The sequence below is a fragment of the Cryptomeria japonica genome, chromosome 2 (genome assembly GCF_030272615.1).
Source record: "Cryptomeria japonica chromosome 2, Sugi_1.0, whole genome shotgun sequence".
Lineage (NCBI taxonomy): Eukaryota > Viridiplantae > Streptophyta > Pinopsida > Cupressales > Cupressaceae > Cryptomeria > Cryptomeria japonica.
The window spans coordinates 32,749,235-32,762,234 of NC_081406.1; the positions used below are offsets into that span (position 1 = coordinate 32,749,235).

At 35.2% G+C, this 13,000-nt stretch overlaps 1 protein-coding gene across 3 annotated transcripts in view; it reads right to left on the bottom strand.

Annotated features, from left to right (window-relative positions):
* Window positions 1–4,447: 4,447 nt before the first annotated feature.
* The window catches only part of LOC131047387 (uncharacterized), an 81,857-nt gene continuing 73,304 nt past the window's right edge, over window positions 4,448–13,000 (bottom strand). For all 3 annotated transcript variants that reach the window (XM_057981249.2, XM_057981251.2, XM_057981250.2), the window contains exons 4-5: window positions 5,226–5,362; window positions 4,448–5,152 (exon numbers count right to left, since the gene is read on the bottom strand). In XM_057981249.2, coding sequence (XP_057837232.1) covers window positions 4,985–5,152; window positions 5,226–5,362 — 305 coding nt within the window. In that variant the 3' untranslated portion in view covers window positions 4,448–4,984. The remainder of the gene's footprint in view (window positions 5,153–5,225; window positions 5,363–13,000) is intronic.

Sequence of the window (13,000 nt, forward strand, 5' to 3'; positions counted from 1 at the left end):
AGATCTCAGAAGAAGTCTACCTAGAGCAACCTAAAGGGTTTACAATTCATGATGCAAAGTCTCATGTGTGTAGACTCAAGAAAGCTCTCTATGGGTTTAAACAGGCTCCCAGGGCTTGGTATGAAAGAATTGACACCTATCTCTTAGGAGTAGGCTTCTCTAAAAACGATGCAGATCCTAATCTCTACTACAAAAGAAATAAAGGTGATATGCTAATATTGATTTTATATGTTGATGACTTATTAATCACAAGAAATTATCACCTTATAGATCAATGCAAGAAAGATCTATCCAAAGAATTTGATATGAAGGACTTGGGACTCCTTCATTACTTCCTAGGATTGGAAGTATGGCATAATTCTGACAACATTATACTAAACCAAGGAAAGTATACCTTGGATATTTTGAAGAGATTCAGAATGCTAAACTGCAGGCCCATGACTTCTCCTATGGAAACCAATTTACATAAACTTAAAGAAGCAGCAGTAGAGTCACAACCTACTGACCCTACTCAATACAGATAAATGATCGGGTCCCTGATGTACCTGGTAAATACAAGACCAGATATTTGTTATGTAGTTAATGCTCTAAGTCAGTTTATGTGTGAACCTAAAGAGATACGCCTGGTTGCAGTAAAACACATCATGAGATACCTACAAGGTACCCTAAACCTTGGTCTCAAATATGAGAAAGTTGATATAGATCTACATGGATTTACAGATTCAGATTGGGTTGGAAGTGTGACTAACAGAAAAAGCACTTCAAGGTGTTGCTTCAATCTAGGTTCAACTATGATATCTTGGATCAGCAGGAAGTAGTTTCTGTAGCTCAAAGCTCCACCGAGGCAGAATACATTGCAGCTTCTATGGCTGCCCGAGAGGCAGTATGGCTTAGGAAGTTGCTTGTGGGGTTGTTTGGAGAACCTATGAAACCCACTGTTATACATTGTGACAATCAGAGCTGCATAAAACTTTCAGTAAATCCAGTGTTCCATGATAGATCCAAGCATATTGAGATTCCATACCACTATGTGCTAGATATGGTAGACATGAATGTGATCAAATTAGAATATGTTTGTACAGGAGATCAAACTGCAAATATTCTGACCAAACCTCTTTCGAGAGTAAAGGTTGATCACTTCAGAAAGGTTTAGGTATGATAGAAAGGTAATTTGCTTTGTAATCTGTATTTGCATATCAATAAGATGTTTAATGTGTAAACTTCTTTGTCATGATAGGACATTTTGGATTTTATCCCTTGGGTTCATATCCAAGAGGTGACGATCTCTCAAGATAATGAATAGACATTATAAGGTGACGATCTTATGATGTCCAAACTAGTTATCATGTTGGATCTCTGGTGTGTCATGGATGTGCCATGATTGTGTTGTGGTAAAACATTTGTATAAGATGTTAGTGCACATACCACAACTTGGATAAGATGAGAATTTAATCTTTTCTCATATGATTATCCTTAAGTATTGCGTGTTTAGGCAATACTGATATCACATGCATAGGTGATATCCTATCATCACAAGATTGACGTGATGGACATTTGTATCACGTGTTTAGGTGATACTTCATATCATGTGATTAGGTGATATGATTTTCTAGAAAGTTAGATTGTGTAAAGAATACTGACCATCATTTGAATTGTGATGCTTGATATATTGTTTTCATTTATCTTACCTAGCTAAGAGGGAGTGTTAATGCATGGTAGCTTCGGTAAGATAAATGATTGAATGAGAGATAAATGAAGTCTCATTCAATCATTTATCCTATCGATAAACTATTAGGAAAACTTCAAGCTATTGTTCTTTCATTTGATGATCTTTCTTCACTTGTATATGTCCAATCTACTTAGTTCGATCAATGCTCAAACTATCGATAATCATATCATAGCATAGTATACTGATTAATATCGGTTTGTATTATAACTGTGACCACAGATTATTATTGAGCTAACCATGTATCTCGATTTATATCGGTTAATTTATCAATAGTAAACAAATGATGATTATCAAGATTAACCGATTGTTATCGGGTGGCAAAGCATACACCACTTGGTATCTAACTATTAGTTAAGCGATCACCAAGTCACGTAGACACCGATTGGCATTGGTTAATAAGTTACGTAGACCCCGATTAGTATCAGGTTGTTGATTAAAGTAAACACTGATTGGTAATTATAATTCAAAGGGTGCGATCAAGTAATGTCTTGATCGGTCATGAGACATTGCTTGATCCTCCCCTCTTGCATATATATATATCAATCGATACTTGTGAGAAAGATATCGAAATCTATAAATGCTCCTCTCACCTGCCATACAAAAGAAGATAATCAGATTTATCATATAAATAGATAATACATAGATCAAGAAAATATAAAAAATAGAATACATCTTGCCTATTGAATTGAAAATTGAACATCATTTACATCCTTTTATAGGATAAAATGTTGATTGAATGGCTAAGATTGAGTGGACTTGTGAAGGGTCAAGATTGATGGGTTTAGGATCCATGTGATGGCTTTCAACCCAATCCCATAATGGCAAGTGTCAACATGAGATGGCTTGAGAGGAGAGAGAAGGAGCATTTAATGCATGAGGAGACATAAGGGTAACCTCATGTGGGTTGGCTTATTGGATAAATCTATTATCCAAAGGATAAACTCTTGTACAAGAGTAAAATGGATAACCATGGTAAAAGCAATGAATGTTTGAAGAGACCTATGAGTTAAAGGATGGTTGAGTGAGAGAGAGTCTCTAACCAAAGGTTAAGTTTGAGTTAACCATTTATGGTCATGTAAGAGCCTTTAATGGCTTTATAAGACTTTTGATGTTAGCTTGTTGGAGACACAAAACCTTTAATGGTTATTGAAGACTTTTGAGTTATTTTTGAGAAGTGACCTTTCTGAAGGGATGTGCAAATGATTAAAGAGGGGTATTAGGCTAATTAGAAGGGGTTAGAAGAGTCTAGAAGGGAGTTAGTGAGCAAGTGGGTGAGGATAAAAGGGTATTTTAATTAAAATAAAATTTATTTATAACAACTAAAGTTATACAACTTGCATTTATAGGAGAATGCAAGTGGGAGAGTTTTAGGGATTTAAATAAATGTTGATTTATTTAAATATGGAGGGGTTAATTAAACAAATATGCTTTATTTATTTAATTAATTGTCAGAATAAGATTTAAGATGAATTAATTAAATATTTAATTAATTGCTAATCGATGCTTAAATAATCAAATAAATTCTAAGTATTTATTTAATTAAGAAGACAAATCTAAGTGTCTACAAATACCATATTTAACTACTTGTATTTAAAGGTCTACATGGAAAGTATATTTAGAATATGTGCTTTAACTTGGCCTGCCTATCTTCATTTCATATTCATGAATGGTATAAAAATAAAAGCAAGCTCTCACCATTTCATCTAATTTATTCCATTTCTATTTTCAAACTAGAAAAAGGTATTTAGAATTGGATGTTTTTTAATATTGCCTCACACTGGTATTCACTCTCTTTCTCCCCTATGGAGTTTATTGCGAAGATTTAAGGTTACTTTGTAGTTGGAAAACCACAAATATTTGGAGCTATTGATCATTTCTTTTATATTGCGAGCAAATAATAAAAACAAGAAAAACAATTGATCCCTGCTCTCTTCTCTCACACAAACACCTAACTCAACACGGATCAAATTGATATAACTTTTAAAAATTATAAAAACACGCTGTCCTTCAAGAAAATATTATTATATTTGCAAAATTTTACTTGAATAACTCTTGAAATAAAATCAAGCTTTGTTAAAATAATCAGATCTATACTATGTACAAATGATTGCTTGTTGATATGATAATAATGTTTAAAGGTGCCTTTTTAATGCAACCAGTCACGGTAACTTACATTTAACCTACACAAGTACAAAATTAATTTGACGGCATACAAAATTCACAAGAAAATATCATGCAATGATGGTGACAAAATGCACTTGAAATCAAATGAAGTGACTAGCTCCTGAATCCATTTTCAGCAAATACTTCTGAATATGTTAAGCTAGCAGCTCAGGTAAAATGGTACATCTTGGATGCAATGTCAGACATATTTTTAGTGTTTCTTTGTATGAACATTCCAAGGAAGTTGGTAAAGGTGCTAAACATATTAAGCCTTTCATAACATATATATTCAATGGAAGTTGGTAAAGCTAATCGATATGTTATTTGTATGGTAATCTCGAGGAAAGCTCTCCTGTCATGTTACCCATGCAAACTGAAAGTAGAATTACATTAATAAAACTACAGAAGCAATGTGAAAATTCGGTGTCAAACTACTTTATTCAAACAGACAAAAACATATTAACTCTTGGCTTACTGATCAGTAAAGCTATAGCCTCTACAAAGGCCAGATGCCATTCAAAACAAACAAAGCTTAGCACAATTTACATAGTAATGTTCATTAAATCAGTACTTCCTTGTATTAAAATTTGTAAATATATATTTTATTGCAAATAGTCTTACAATTGGCTTCCCAAATTTTATAAAAATCAAACCATACTATCTAGAATTCATTTTGTCAAAGCCGTGATTGATGATACAAGGATTACGGAGATATATATGACAAGGAGTCAAAGAAAGGGTTGTAATAGAAACAAAAGATGTTTATCGACCTGAATAACAAATCAACATATATAGATGTTGCCTGACCAGATAAATAAATATAAATATTGGTTCTTGCCAATAAGAATTCAGATATAATAAACATATATGTTGTATCCATCTGGAGAATCATCTGTGAGATATCATGAAGGCTAATATACAAGTCAGGTGGACTCGTGAACTGAATCTTGCACTTTATCAGATATCGCAAGACTAATATCCAAGCCAGGTAGGAGGTATGAGCTCAAACTTGTGCTTAGCGCGAGTTAATACATCATAATAATCAACTTGCATAAGACAATCAGGAAGTCTGTGAAAAGCCGCTCAAAAAGACTAATATCCAAGCCAGGTAGGAGGTATGAGCTCAAACTTGTGCTTAGCGCGAGTTAATACATCATAATAATCAACTTGCATAAGACAATCACGAAAGTCTGTGAAAAGCCGCTCAAAAAGTCTCCATTGGACTGAATGTGATTTTGAATAAGGATAAGGAAGAAAAACCTACAAAGATTATTTATCAGAATTACACTCAAGCAAGTTTAAACATGTAGAGGAGCCAAGTTCTAGCATTTACCTCCCACTCTTCTGCAATTTGCATAAACAATCGAAAAGTGTGTTCATTTTCTTCAAGGTTGTTGATCACTGCAAGCCAAACTTTTGATGCAAGCTCATAAGCAGTATCCCTTTCTTTACCACATGCTAGAAATTGATCTGCTCAACAAAAGAATCAATTCAAGGAAACCCATTTCTTCCAGTTAACATAGCAATGAATCCAATATGTGAAATTGTAAACATAGACCAATCTACTGAGCATGTAGTCTTTTAGTGACAACCACAGCAAATTTGGCAATACAGAGAATGTTCTAAACCATGGAGACAAAGACATAGAGAACTTTAAAGACCGAAACATTGGACTTCTTGATTTTCTTTCTATAAAATATTTGGTACTTACAGAATCAGGGGAGAAGTTTTGTGCTGCTAAACAGATCACGCATCAGGATAAGAGGATGACACCAATGAAAATTCTACTAAGTTCAGAGTAAATTCTTTAACAGTTTAAAGGATAAATGAGGAGTACTGCTCTCGTTTGAGCCTGAGAATGGTTGTACCTATCTAGAGAAACTGGAAACTAATTAGTTAGCCCAGGAGTGAAATTCCTCCATCATATAATAGATATCATTATTTATCCTCCTGGACCATTAGTCCACTCTCAGGCAAAAGGCTCAAGGAACTGCCTTTTCCAATTCTCACATCTATCATGGAAACAACCAGAAAACCAAAAAACAACTAATATGGCAGATAGAAACAACCATTCTCAAGCTCAAACTACACAAATTGTCACATCAATCAATGCTTGCCTTTATATCTTTAGTGTTGCATGTAATGTGATTTTGGCTATGCAAGATGGTGGGATCAGGTCTTTAATGAGAGCTTACATCTAGTATGCTCCCAGCAACTTTAAAATAAAATGGGTTTTTTTCCAAACTTTTCTTGACGAAAATCTAATGAGAGCTTACATCTAGTATGCTCCCAGCAACTTTAAAATAAAATGGGTTTTTTTCCAAACTTTTCTTGACGAAAATCTTAGTGAATTTCATCAGTTTCAAACTTTCAAAGCTCTTGTATACTTCCTGCCTGTGAAGAATTTTTGGATTAACAGTTGTGGCTACATCAAGAGCCAAAATATTTTTAATTAGAAGCTCAAATTATGCAAAGCAAGTGTACTTATCATTTAGTTTCGCAGAAGCTACTAATAGAATCAAGAATTAAGATCTTATTTACAGCCTCCTCACTGAATGTTGTACATATTGATGTTGTTGAAGGGACAAGTTTTAATATTTTCAGTCTCTTTGCAAATACCTTTATGCAGTTCATTTTGATGGATGTTTCAGCATGAATATTGCTAATCTAATTTGTTGTAATGCATGGAATTTTAGTTGGTACATCAAAAAATGTATGCACAGGTATTATTAGATATCCAATAATTTTGCCACCTGAAACTGTGGACGGCATATAGTGCAAGTTATGATTTTTAGAGTTCACAACTATAGTGAAGAACAAGTCTCCCCTACCCACATTTGTAACCTTTTGAAGAATACTCACATTGTTTGATTATGGATTTCTGACCACTCCAAGCTTCAAAAGGAGTGTCTCCATTCAAAGCTTGACAAGGAACATGATTCTAGATATAACTTGAATGGTTAATGGTCTCCACCCAATGCTAGAGTGCAAGTGATTTAGAGTGAATCATTGAGTTAGCTATTTCCTTCAAGAACCTAATCTTATGCTCTGCAACAACATTTTGCTAATGACACTACTAATCAATCCCTCCAAAGAATACAATTACTCAAAACAATGGTTAACATATCACTGTTATCAATACATAGAATCCTAATGGCTTTCCCTGAATATCTTTCCACAAGTGATTTGAAGTCTTGAAAATGCTCAAACACCTTAGGCTTCTATCAAAGAAAACCTGTGTATACCTTAAAAACTCATCAATGAAGGTCAAGATGTATCTAGCCCTACTGAATGAAGGATGAAAAAAGGACTAGATAAATCATTGTGAATCAATTCCATAATCTATGTAGCCCTTCATGCTTTGCCTTTGTCAAAATTCTCTTTAAGATGCTCACCAAGGATGCGATCCTAGTAAACACCATCAGAAACACAAACAAAAGACAACTTATAACGATGCTCTTTTTGCTGAGCTACTACAAGTACCAATAGTTCGAGTGCCCAAACAGCTTATGCCACAACCTACTCACCTCATTGAAAGAGTGAGAAAAGCAGTCAAAGGAGTGTACAACTGAAAGTGGTGATCTAGTCTTCAACTACCATGCATCTCACAAATAATTACTGCGTTAGGAGCGAACTTAACTCATTTGCCTGAACCCTTGTGAATAATCTAGTAGACTACTAGAAGATTAGTGGACAGTGAGCACACACAAAGAAATCCTGAAATGTTCCATCACCCATGTCAAAAGACCCTCTCACATACCTCAACTGAAAGTGTCATCATCCATCAAAATGTGCAACATGAAACAAAGCTCCAAAAATGTGAAGACAACATATGGTGCAAAGCACCAAATGGAAGACCCCTCATTCAATGAAATTTATTTTACTGAATCAAGAACATTACTGTTATCCTTTTCCAAAATATGTGTCAAGTGATGAATTTGTTTCTTCGAACATTTATGCTCATCATAACCAGGCCTCTTACAATAATCACACTTGACCTTCTTTTTCTTAGGTAAAACTTTGGTTGCCCATTGGATTACACTTCAAAAAAAAGGAAGATAAAAGTGACGAAAATTTGTTGCACCAATCTGACATGTCATTACAAAGTAAGCATTCAAGAAGGGAACATACTGCAAGACAAGGATACGATAGAATCCAAACATGCTCTTTGGAAAGGAGGGAAGAGCTAGTTGACAAAGATTCTGGCCTCAGATCAGCTAGGTACACTAATCCAAGCAAGTCATAATTGGAGGGAGGGCATGGAAGTAATCCATGTTTCACACAACCAAGTTCACTTGATGAGAGGACTTTGAATTCATCTCCTGTCAATTGGTCGAGTACCGTCCATCAGCCATGGAGCAAAGCAAAAATAGATCAGCCCCCCCTACACTATATATTTATATTGCCCTACTCTTCCCCCCCATAAGTTCATGAAGACTTCATGATCATTATGGTAAAAAGAGAAAGGGTGTGATTTGTGGAGAATAGCGTAGAGCTTCCTTCTCTCAAGTCTGAGATGATTGCTCTCGCAGAGTGGTTTGAAATCTTGGTCATGCTGATTGTGCTATATTCCAGGAACTCAAAATATAAGATATTATGGAGCACTTGAAGGCTACTAAAACAACAAAAAGTGATCCTCTAAAAGACAACCAAAACATTTTCTATAGCAACTCAGCATACGAGTGATGGTAATGTATGTTTATGCCCCTACTCTTCACTTCCTAGAAACAATGTGGATCACTAAGTTAAATACATGTGATCTAAAATAAAAGAGCATATATTTTTTTATCACAATACTTGCAAAATACTCTTCCTGTTTCAAAACTAGGGTTGTCTATTGAAGGTATAGTTTTGTCTTCCATACTGGTTCCCTATGAAAAGGTACTCTTTGGACCAATGGTTTACCCCCACTCCAAGATATTATAAAGGTCAATGAGAGAACTATATCAAATAAAATGGAGTACTACTAAATATAAAAGGCTTATGATGCATCCTTCACATTTCAAAAACTTGATTTAAGCATTCAGATAATTTTTGCTACTATTATTTTGATACATGATGCAGAAAAGGTAAAATTTAGGGTACCAGAAAGGCTGTTAGGTGCAGTGCCACATGATCTTGGACTCGACAATCCCAAGCTTGAGATTTACAGGGATGTGGTTGCAGCTGGTGAAAAATCCTTTGCACATGTTGTTTGGCATTCTGTTTAAAGTGGAAGGACTTATATAGACCAATTTGACAGAGACAGAGATGGAGTGATAGAAAATGAAGGTTTTCCAGATCAAATACTTGATGCATGGTCTATATGTGGTGTCAGTGCCTATTGTGGCAAACTTTGTTTGATAGCACTTCAGATAGCATTGGCAGATGACGTTGACCAATCTTCTGATCATGCAAACTTGACATCCCTCCTTTGTCAGTGTAATTTGAATGATTGGCAACAAAATTGAGTGATTGGTGAGGCAGAATATGCCAATGATGTACAAATTCTATTTAATGGTTTACATGCTGCACTGAAAATGATGAGGAGCTGTTTGCATCAAAATTCATGACTTGTGTGGGTCAGGTCATTAGTATTGTGATTGCTGATATGCATGAAAATGCAAAGACAGCATGTCCAAAAAATAGAAGTTGAGTACGAAGAATTGCCAGCAGTCCTATGTATAAAGGATGCTCTTTGAGTTGGTAGTTTTCATCCAAACACTTAAAAGATCCTTCAGAGGGTGATGCTAATATTGAAATATGACAGAGCCAAAGAAGCCAATAATTTTATGCATGAAATAATAATGCTTCTATTAACTATTGTGTTAGATACATTTGCATATATAGGATTTGCATATCCTATTTTATAGGAGGGTTGTTTTATCTCCTCTTACCAACTCTCTATGTTTGTGAGTTGTTAAAACAACTAAATACTAACAAATATTTGTACAACCTTTATATATTATGCAACACATGATATTTAGAAAACTATAACAAACCTAATGATGCAATATTCCTAATACCCCCCCATATTGCATCATTCTCCAAATGACGATAAGTAGACCTACAATACTTGATGACCATATTTAGTAGTTCATCACTAAGGTATGAGTATGTGTTGCCCTAATTTTTGAACATCCAAATTTTAAACTTTTGCATTGAAACTAATGTCAGGCTTATCCTTAATGCGTACTTTTCAAGAGTTTTCAAGATGTGTAACTATGGTTTCGGCTCAAAATCTTTACTATTAAGTCTTGTTGTAATTTGATTAACGTGTGTCCCATCTTCACCACCATCAAATTCATTGTGAACATCTGAATCCAAATGGTCATGCCACATTCACAATGTCAAGTTCAATCCTAAGGGCTAGATCGTGAAACACCCCGTGTGTGCTCTAAACTAATCTTTTACATTGGCCAAGGCACGAAAACAATTAAATCTTGAAAATTTTAAAGCAATCAAGAGAAACCATCTTGTGAGCATATCTCTGGTACCATTTTGAGCAATGTGGCCGATTTTCATGATGAACCACTTCACCATTTGTGAAATTTTAATGCTTACATTTTCATTAACCTATATTTGGAAAACATTAAAATTTTGTCCTAAAACCTCGTCATGAATAAATTTTTATGGGTTGTGGTCACCTCATCCCCCTTGATACCTGGTCAAAATTTCAAAGCCAGATTCCTTGCTAGTCAAAAGTTATGTTCATTTTCTTAAATTGGGCTACTAGGTTTTAACGGAAAATATTAAATTATTTTCAAAATAGTTTTAATATTTTTAAATTAATGTTATTTATTTCCCATTTGATCCTTGTTTTAATAATTTGGGAGGGAAATATTTACAGATCTTTTTATTTTACTCTTCATGTCCCTTATTATGCTCGGATGCCCAAAAAATTTTAACTTTTGAACTCAATATGCTCCCATGCTTGAAAAATTGAACTTTTGAACCTACATGTGCTCCCATGATTGAAAAGTTGAACTTTTGAACCTCCCAGTTGTTCAAAATGCTCTGATGCCCCACGAATCTAACTTTTGTACTTTTTGTTGCTCCATTGCTCCATAAAGCTAACTTTTGCACCTATGCTCCAATGCTCCAAAATTTGAACTTTTGAACCATATGCTCTGTTGCTTCAAAAAGATAACTTTTGAACTCATAACCGTCGAGCATTATAATTGGAGATCCTCTGTTAGATATGCATGCAGATTGTTTAAAGCATAAACAAGACCTGTGGCCTGCACAAAGTGCCTTAAAGAAATGTGATCTCATGAAATACACGGCTGCCCTTTACACTCGTAATGTGGAATCATAAACAACATGCCTCAATTGTTTGACAGATATCTCAAAGACATGTCATCTCATACGATGCGTGATTACATAACATGCAGAAAATGCATTTGTTGGGGAAGCTTTAGAAACTTTTAGCAAATGCATTTGTTGGGCATAAAGTCAAAATCCACAATTTTTCGCCAACATGGGAGGCTTTACAACAACATATAGACAGCACTAAAGATTTTCTATCAAGATATTATAATTCAAAATGGTTTTGGTAAACATGTATTCAAAAATGCATAAGCATGAGACAAAGCATGTAAATCATTTGCTGTAAAGCCTCAGAAATGTGTTCTCCTGGATATGTATGCGAAATATGGAAGGATGTAGAAGGCTGAGAACTGTTTGACAGAATTCTTCAAAAGAAATGTATGTGTGAAATGTAGAAGGATAAATCGTGCATGGTCTATTTGACAAACTGCCTTAAAGGTGTATCGTCTCATAGAATGAGATAATAAAACTGCAGCACGTACACAAAATTGATATGTTGAAGGCTTTGTAAACATTCAAGTAAGTGCAACTGTCGTTAGAAAGCCAGAATTCCCCTTCAGGGATAGCACATGAACTGTTTGACAGAATGCCACAAAGGGATGATGTTTTATTGAATGCAAGGATTGCTGAGTATGCACAAATTGGTCTGTTGAAAAGGCCATCAAAACTCTCAAATGAAAGCAATTGACAGGCATAGGACCAAATCCTATCCTTCTTTTCTCTCTTGCGCAGCTTATGGAAGGAAAGATAAGAGGATATTCATGAAACTGAACTAGCCAAAGGGCCAGAGACATCACTTGCAAACTGTTTGACAGTATGCCTCGAAGAAGTTTCACCTCTTGAGTACAATGGTTCCGGTTATGCACAAAATAAATTTGTAGACAAAGCTTAAGAACTTTCGAGCAAATACAGTCTGCAAGTATCAAGCCAAAATCAACGAGCTTTCCCAATTTTCTTCCTGTGCACGCAGAAATGGAGGCTTGGAACAGGTTACAGACATTCATCAGAGCTTTAACGCATGTGAATTTAGTCAAATGTAATAAGCGCACTGCCAGACATGCATGCCATATGGAACCATACACATAAACAGTGTGAATATATTGTTCGATAGGAGGCATAGTTTAAGCGCCTAAAATGTGTTTAAAAGAATACATTCAAAATGTAGAGGGCCACGCCAGTTAGACAATCACAGACTGTCAGAATGCCTTAGAGATATGTCATCTCATTGAAGGCAATAATTGCAGATTGTGCGCAAAATGGATGTGAACTAATAGAGCACTCTCTAGCTCTTCTGAGCATTACAAGCTTTGTTGGTGTCCTATCTACATGCATCCATGCGAATTCAGTGGATAAGGGCTGCACATACTTCAACCATGAATTACATTACATATATAGTTATACTTGATCAGTAAATGTCCATGGTTGACCTTCATGCTCGTGATGGTTACCTTGAAGAAGCCCGACGCTATCTAAGACTCTGGTGATTGTATAAACATGTTTTCTTTGTGCATGTAGACCATATATGAACATAGGCAGAAAATTTCCAGCATTACTGTTTTCAGTTGGAATTTGAAAGTGCTGCATCTCTTAAACGTCTATGTAACGAGGAGAAATCAGCCCTGATAAGTGGAGTCAACGAGATTACTGGCAACATTAAATGAAACAATCTGAAAATAGATTTGGACCGTAACAACACACCCTGCAGTGAATAAACAACTTTGTCAGATGTTGTGGTTCCAACTGCCCCGAAGACCTGCACACAAAATGTGGAATCATTGACGGTGCACCTGACTTGTTTCA